General features: G+C 37.3%; 1 protein-coding gene across 1 annotated transcript; it reads left to right on the top strand.

The window, feature by feature from the left end:
• The first annotated feature begins 5,499 nt into the window (after positions 1–5,499).
• LOC125244150 (C-X-C chemokine receptor type 3-like) lies at positions 5,500–8,506 on the top strand. Its single transcript, XM_048154164.1, has 3 exons — positions 5,500–5,676; positions 6,232–6,618; positions 7,260–8,506. Exons 1-3 carry the CDS (start codon positions 5,560–5,562, stop codon positions 7,869–7,871), a joined length of 1,116 nt encoding a protein of 371 aa, XP_048010121.1. The 5' UTR covers positions 5,500–5,559; the 3' UTR covers positions 7,872–8,506.
• Positions 8,507–8,983: the final 477 nt, after the last annotated feature.

An 8,983-nucleotide genomic window follows, 5' to 3' on the forward strand; every position in this document is an offset into this window, starting at 1 on the left:
TAGGAGGTGAAAGAAGAAGAGAAGAGGGTAGAAATAAATCGCCCTTATATAGCTGGGGAATCGATTACAGACGCAATGGTGTTTACAATCGATCACCCATCTCACTCTTGCTTCTTCCTCATCCCGTCTGTCTGGGCTCAGATACAAATCTGAATGGCTAGGGGGTTTTCCATGCCCTCCCGATCTCAAACGAGGAGATCAGGAAGGAATGGAAAGTTTATGGGAGCTGCAGCATTTATGGAGAGAAAAGAACCGCTTGTCGAGCCGTCTGCGCGCGACCCCTTTCTTAACGCGTTCTCATGGCAGCTGCAGCCTACCGAAAAGCGCCTCCCAAAAACACCAGCAGCTCCACATACACAGCAGCCAGAGGAGCGCTCGCTGCCGGACGCAATGACATCAAACACGGACGTCATCGTCATCCAACAACTCATCCTCGTCAGCCCCAGGGAAGCCGAGAGAGAATACAACTCTCTCAAACTTCCCAACGAGCTCACCTGCGAGCCCTATGATTGCAGCCGCCGTTTTGCCTCAGCACATACGGGGCCAGAATCACCAGGTGCAGATGCGGACACCTCTTCCCTCGAGAAGAGTGCCGAACGAGAACGGAGCGTCCCGATAGAGAGACGCTCACAGTAAACGACAGACAAACACACAGACAGCACCCTCAAGCACTGTCTATGCGTGCTCCTCTCCAGACAGAAAACACTCAGAAATGTGTATATCAAGTGTCAAAAACCTGGGACACAGATGAACACACTCTCTTGAACGTTTGTAAGGCATATTATGGAATCCCTTACTGGAGTCGACATAGTTGCGATCAGACAGAACAGACCCGAAAGACGGATTCTCTAGGCGCTCCTTATATACTTCCGGGTCACGCCATATTACGTCATAGGCTGTCGCCGGCCAACAGAGATTGAAGTTGTTGGATAGTTGGCTTTCAGACACCGGGTCACGTGTGACGTTCCCCAAAGTGGTAAACGCAGAGTTGAGTTCCCTTTCAAAAGGGAACACTACATTTTAGCTAACATGATTTCTGTGTTAGTCGTAGGCCTAAATGTTTAAGTTGGATGTTAAGAAAGCCTTTTGGAAGCCATAATTTGCACTGTTCAACCATGTTGTTTCCTTTTCCCTATTTGAAAACAAAATAATTTCCAGACACTGGAAGCATCGTAATTAATAACTTAGTTGAGCCTCAACCTGCGTCTGAGGAGAATGATTGTAGAATGATTATTTCCACATGCACCAGCAGGTGGCTCACGTGAGTCATGACTGGCAACAGAACCAGGAACTATAAACAAGTAGCGCTTAATATAGGCTACAAAATACTAACTTATTTAGCTTTAAATTAAACCGTTGTAATCCTTATAGTATACCCAATTTTCCAAATGTAACTGTATTCTGATTACTTTGTTTTTTTGACGTAACTGTTTACAGAATTACAGAATAACTGAATTACAGTTACCAATTTTTTGTATTCTGATTAGAAAGAACATTTAAATATGACTAAGCAGGAAAAAATAGGCTGCTAATAATAATAACAATAACAATAACAATAATAATAATGTAGTACACATCTGGAACAGAAGACAGAAGTGTGCATTACCGTGTACCAGTCATAACTGGCTGTTTGCTGACAAGCTTCTTAAAAACAGATCGGGTCAGAATGAAATTATATATATATATATATATATATATATATATATATATATATATATATATGTCATTTTTTGTAAACATTTTTACAAAAAAAATATCAGATTTAACCTTGAGATTTGAAGTATTAGATAGCTTAGATATTTGCAACACTATCTACAATGATACTAATAATTCTTAATTTCTGATAGAAATGCAAAATCAATCAGTAGTTATTAATAGAAAGAGATACAAACCTTTACATTCAATCGCGTTTGGTCCCCTTTATTTTTGATCACAGTGCATACACATACAAACTTTGTCCAAAAGTGCGCACATTTACACGTTTACCTCAGATTTCATTAGATAGAATATAAGCCGGGCCAAACGCAGGGTTTCATAATTACCAAGGTCAGAAGATGCAGTTTGCTAAGGGGGTACGGGGCATGCCCCCCCCTAGAAAATTTAGATTTCCTTGGTGTACATATGTGCATTTTATACTACAAAAAAACTTTACAAAACATTATAAGTTAACCTCAAGGAACATATCAAAATTAAAAGAAATTCCATGTCATTACCCCTTTAAGAACCAACTTTGGGTTTTCAGTCTCTCATTGTCATCTTTCTTTATCAGATCAATTTGTAATGTGGCTTTCCTGCATCACTTGACCGCTACCTGTCCATTGTCCATGCAGTGCAGATATATTTTCGTAAAAAGCCCACGGTGATTCACTGTTGCTGCCTTTTGGTCTGACTCTTCTGCCTTCTGCTTTCCATCCGTGTCATCGTAGCCCTCGTACTGGCCTTCTTCATCAGCTGGACGCCCTATAACATCACCCTCATTGACACCATACACAACAACCAGACCGTCAGTGCCATTAACCAAACAACTTGTGACAGCAACACGGCGTTGGATGTAGCTCTTATAGTTTCTTCCACATTGGCCTACCTTCACTGTTGTTTCAACCCAGTCCTTTATGCTTTAATGGGAGTGAAATGTCACTAACTATAGGGAAGTCCACACCACAAATATAAGGATAACAACACAGAGGAACTAGTTGGAATCACTTTCCCAGAATGTCCTTTTCCAGCTGATGAACAATAAAAACATTGACAGCCAATCACAATCCAACCAACTTTAAAGATCTTGAATGTTTAAACTGACAGATGACAACTGCAGTGGGCCACTTATAATAAACATAACATTATTTTCTGTTGGTGTGGATGCTAATATTTATCTTCATACTCATCTTTATTGTTATCTTTCTTGGTGCTTTATTCCCATGACTGCACTGATTCCCAGGTGAAAAAAAAGTTTCATAAATTACTTAAAGTGCTCTATTTTCATGCACTAATTTTATACTTAATATACAAAAAATTCTTCTTTAGTACTCCTTAAGATAATCTTAAGAACATCATCTAAGTGTACTCAACTGCTATTTTGAGACACCATGAATATGAACAAAAATGTGCTTTTAAAGGTGCAATATGTAAATTTTAGGAGGATCTATTGACAGAAATGCAATTTAATATACATACTATGTTTTCAGAGTTGTTTATAAAGACCTTACACAATGAACCATTTTGTTTTTATTACCTTAGAATGAGCCATTTCTATCTACATACACTGCGGGACCCCCATGTCAAGTCGCCATTTTGGGCTGGCATGTTTCTACAGTAGCCCTTAAAGGACAAACAGCTCTACACAGCACGTTTGCTTGACTGGCTACTCTCTGCTGTCTCAGACGATGACATATTTGTCCTGTGTTGGCCACCATAGCTTTTCCATATTGCAATTCGCAACCTCACCGCTAGATGCCACTAAAATTTACACACTGCACCTTTAACAAATAGGCCCCCTCATACACCTGGTGCAATGAGAAGCCAGACACAACGCAAGTGTTTTTTGCTAGTTTCAGCCCGATGCAGTTATCATTTTCAGAAAACGAAGTGTGTTCAGGTGCATTGTTGGCGCGATACTGTTAAGGCAAATGAAATAGACCAACTGAAACCTAAGCCATTTCTCAATATGTGTTCTTGTCTGTACTTGTGTTCTTGTGGACTTGTGAAGCGTCATCAGTCGCTGTCCAAATACTGTTCCAATTCAAAGTTCGCATCTAGTCAAGTACAGTTCAAATCCCTGGATGTGTTTTGATCCACCCCTTTTATGGAGAATGCATCGAGAGATGGCGATCACCAGGCAAACTCATGTACCCAGCTGAGAACAGCTTTAGCTCGGCTTATCCTTCTGATGTTTGCGGCTGGCCCTGATGTCTCTGTAGTGGTTAAACACATATAATTTGTCTTTTATATATCTAAGGGATGATCTTTGGTGTCATGAATCGATAATTTGTTCCCTGGCAAATCGTTTTGGCTGAGGGCAAGTGAAGTTTCATAACTTTATACATTTAGGTTATTTAACTTTACTGTTGTAGCGTAGAGCGCTGACTTTGTACAATTGACTGAATTGTTTGTTCTATTTCTTATGGTATAGCTTGTATACCTTTTACATATACTTATGATAGCTATTACTGATCATTAAAACTGACATTTAACAAAAAGAGGCAGGGTTTTGTTTTAGACTATGTTATATTTCATTTTGCAGTGAAGATAATCAGAGTATGCCTGAACCACATAGAAATGTTTAATATTTTTAAAATGTAAATGAAAAAAAGGCAGGGTTGTGTTTTATATTTTGTTTTGTTATAAATACTATACATGCAGTGAAGATAATCAATGAACGCATTGCCTGAACCACATTTGTGAGGCTAGTGAGGCTATGATTAAGATTTTTTAAATTAAAATAAAACGTGGCAGAGTAGTGTTTTATAACATATTTCATTTTATTGTTGGCTAAAATATACAGCGATAACTGGAGTAGCCAGAGCGAGCTGAGTGACGTTATCAAGGACGCTGCTGTACCATTTGCAGAATCACTGGACCTGTAGCCTAATTGCTGTCTTAAGGAATATGACAGTTTGTTCTGTGTAGTATTTCAATTATATATTATATTCTAAAACAGCCGGGCAGGAGAAACTGAGGAAACACAACCGTTAACATCAATGAGACAAACAAAGAATTGTACAAAAACAGGGAGTATATATACACAGACTAAAAGGAGTTAAACAGTATTACAGATTGATGAACTAATGAGTTACCAAGGAAACTAATAAGAACAGGCAAAGGGGAACAAGGCAAACAGAGAGAAAACAAAACTAAAATAGAACATATGTGTTACAATATTATAGTTTGTATGAAAATATTACATGATTTTTTTATTGTGTTTACTTAGTTTTAGTTTGTTATACAACACATTTCACATAGAGTTTAAGCAGCTCACACAAATACACTGTTTAAATGGTTAGAAGGTTACACATATTAAAATATATATATATAAAAGTTTTGAGCTGCAAATGATACGTTCATTTGAAATTGTGCTGTGACATCCTATGACATGCGATTTATCTAAATTTCAATGTTGAATATAAATCCACACCCAATTTATATTATGATCACGTCTACTGGCAGTAAACATTTTTACAGTTTTCTTTTAATCTAACACTATAAGAAGGAGTTATTTCTTTTGAAAGTCAGTTGCAAATGTCAGTTTCATCAAACCTTTCAGTAAAGATTCAAGATGATTTTGATCCATTGGATTGCTAATCATCCACCTGGACAATTGTTAACCAATTTTACCCTATATTATTTTAATAAAATAAGAATCTTGTATAAGAATAAATAGTTTCTATAGCCTATGCTTATTCTGTCCATTAGTGGTAGAATCAATAAAGAAGAAACCACATCTTCTGTATATCATTTTATTTTATTGTTTTTAAAAAAAAGGGGAAAAGGAATGAACACAAAAGTACACAGACCAATAATGTTGTTGTGGTTAGCTTACACATGTGACCCAGTTTGGTAAGAATGAAACAAGATATTCAAGCTATTCTATCACTTTCAATAATCATCTACCAGGGTTACTACAGCACACACACTACTGGCCTGGCAAAATTACGAAAAAACAAACAAACAAAGAAACAGGTATGTTTTCTTTCTTTCAAAATTTTCCCTTTTCCAACTATCTATCTATCTATCTATCTATCTATCTATCTATCTATCTATCTATCTATCTATCTATCTATCTATCTATCTATCTATCTATCTATCTATCTATCTATCTATCTATCTCCATCCTTCATATATCCATGCTATACATTCATAATGGTCACATTGTATCATTGCTCTAATGAGTGTTTAATTGTTGTACTAATTTTACATTTGAAAATGATCAGTGATCATTGTATTTTATTTATTATTGGATTTATTTATTTCTATAATATTTAGTGCATTTTAATGTATATTTCCATCCCATGTAAGCTATAAACTAAAGTAACTTTAAACTTTAAACAGACTTTAAACCGCCACATTCACATAAAATGCTGCCACACACACAAAATAGCACATTCAATGTTCAACATCTCACATTTAAAACACCGACTCATGAACACTCAAAAATTATAGCTGAAAATAAATAAATACTGTATTGAAAATAAATTGTGGAAGTAGATACTAATTCTAATATACGTTTCTTTGCAGAAGATGGATGTTGATAAAAAGGTGACCTTCATGATGGAAGACTTTTACTTTCCTGCTGATTACAATGAAAACTACAGTGAGATTTATGAAGACGGCTGCTGTGGTGAAGGACTTGTGTGTGATCAGGAGTCTAGCATGCACTTTGATTCCATTTTCATTCCGATCCTTTATTCTCTGGCGCTGGTAGTGGGGCTGGTAGGAAATGGGCTGGTTCTGGTGGTAATGTGGAAGAAAAGGGTGAGCTTGAACGTTACAGACATCTTCATCCTTCACCTGTGCTTAGCAGACACTCTGCTGCTGCTGACGCTGCCCTTCTGGGCTGTAGAGGCAGTGAAGGGGTGGATCTTCGGCACAGCGCTCTGCAAACTGAATGGAGCTCTGTTCAAGGTGGGCAAAATCTCTGAGGCCAAGAAGTTTTGGTGGTACACTGCTTGATCCACTGCTTCTCTATTTTATTGTTTTATGTATATCTTCAGTGATTGAATAATATTAATTACAATATTCTATAGGATATACATTCTGTTGGAAGTGCATTCTTAAAACTAAAGGCTGTTTTTGCACCAATGCAATAGAAGAACTATTTTGTGTTCCCCATAGAAACTTTAAGTGATCAGTTCTTAAAAGAAACATTTTTTTCCCTCTTAGGGAAGAACGTTTTAAAAATATAAACTTTTATCCTCTATATAAAAGGACCATTTGTACAATGGAAAGTTTCTTATTAAAGGTTCTTCATGGAACCACCAATGCTAATAAAGAATCTTTCATTTTAAAAGTGTATTAAAGGAACATTCCTTTATATTTATTTTTGGAGGATTTTTATAAAAGAGTTTACATTTATTATTATTGTAAAACTTTGTATTATTTGAGCTGTATAGCTGTTTAAATCATTTTCAGTTTTTTTCAGGAAATATATTTGTGTTAAACAACATTATGCTACAAAAGCTGTTGACTGAGATTAACTTGTACTGAACCAGGAATATTGCTTTAAGAATCAGATGCAGTCTCTCATTGTCATCTTTCTCCATCAGATCAATTTCTACTGTGGCATTTTCATGCTCTCCTGCATCAGTCTTGACCGCTACCTGTCCATTGTCCATGCAGTGCAGATGTTTTCTCGTAAAAAGCCCACGGTGATTCACTGTTGCTGCCTGATGGTCTGGCTCTTCTGCCTTCTGCTCTCCATTCCTGACTGGATATTCCTTGAGGCCGTCAAGGACAGCAGAAGTCAGGATAAAATGGAATGTGTTCCGCTTTACACCTCTGATTCTAATTCTTGGCATCTGTACTCTCGTCTGCTCTACCATATTTTGGGTTTCGCTCTTCCAGCACTAATGATGCTGTTCTGTTACTCTTGCATCCTCCTGCGGGTGAGACGTGGCTCTCAGGGCATGCAGAAGAAGAGGGCCGTCCATGTCATCGTAGCCCTCGTACTGGCCTTCTTCATCAGCTGGACGCCCTATAACGTCACCCTCATCTTTGACACCATACAAAACAATGAGATTTTCAATTCCAGTAACCAAACATTCTGTCACAGCACCACAGCATTGGATTTAGCTCTTACAATTACTTCCACATTAGGCTACTTACACTGCTGTGTCACACCAGTGCTTTACGGTTTTGTGGGGGTGAAGTTCATCTAACTGTCGGTCACTATAACGATAAATGGTTTTAATAATTCTTTTAATTCTAAAAAAATGGGGAAGTCCATACCACAATGAAAATGACAGAGGAACTTTATAGTTGAAATCACTTTCAGAATGACTTTTTTCAGCTAAAGAATGATAAAAACATTGACAACCAATTAGAATCCAACCAATTTTTAAAGAGCTTGGGGGATTAAACCAACAGATGACAAAACTGCAGCACGCCACTTAAACATAATATCGTCAATTGGTGTGGATGCTAATATTTATCTTTATTCTTATCTTTATAGTTAACGTTCTTGGTGTGAACAGGTCTTTAGTCTCATGACTGTGCTGATTAGCATGCATGAATATAGAGAAGTCTTTTATCTTACATTCATATATTTCTATTTGCACATGTGGTAGTTACTTAAGGTATTTTTTTGCATTTCTCAACCATACTTGATTCCTTGCAACTCACACATTTTAGAGAGAGATAAAACAAGTGTCTATTTTGAGAAAATAGATTACCCTTTAAAGGTGATAGAGAGGATCTTTTCGTCGACTGAGAATCCAAAAACTGTTACTGAGTTTTTGAAATGAGCGCATGCGTAAGAACAGCCCCCCTCCTTCACAGCTCATTTCAAAGGAACGCCTCCCAAAACTCATGCACGAGTACTGGAACACGAGTGTTTACCACCGGCATTCGCTGTGTCGTGTTTTTTGGATTCATTATGTCGGACTCACCGCAGGTAACTCATAATCTGCAGTTGTTATTCCTGACTAAAACATTGCATGCGGCGCCTGTGGAGTGTGGAAAGTTACTGGAGAGCGCAGCCTTGCACGTCCCTAGCATTAGGCTAATTCATGTTAGCAACATGAATTCATGCCAACCTGTTAAAACATGTTTCAAATGGGTTAAAACATGCTACCAACATGCTAATTCAAGTTAGCATTGTGATAAAACATGCTAGCAAATTGTACAGTGCATACAGTATGTTCTATGATCCCCAGCATGCAATGCAGCATGAATATTTGATACTTGTTGGATTTATCTTTTAGCAGTTTGTGTTGTTGATTTATTTTGTAATCTTGAGTTTATCTATTTATTGTCACCATTGTTGTGTTCA

Source organism: Megalobrama amblycephala, linkage group LG13 (assembly GCF_018812025.1).
Source record: "Megalobrama amblycephala isolate DHTTF-2021 linkage group LG13, ASM1881202v1, whole genome shotgun sequence".
NCBI classification, from domain to species: domain Eukaryota; kingdom Metazoa; phylum Chordata; class Actinopteri; order Cypriniformes; family Xenocyprididae; genus Megalobrama; species Megalobrama amblycephala.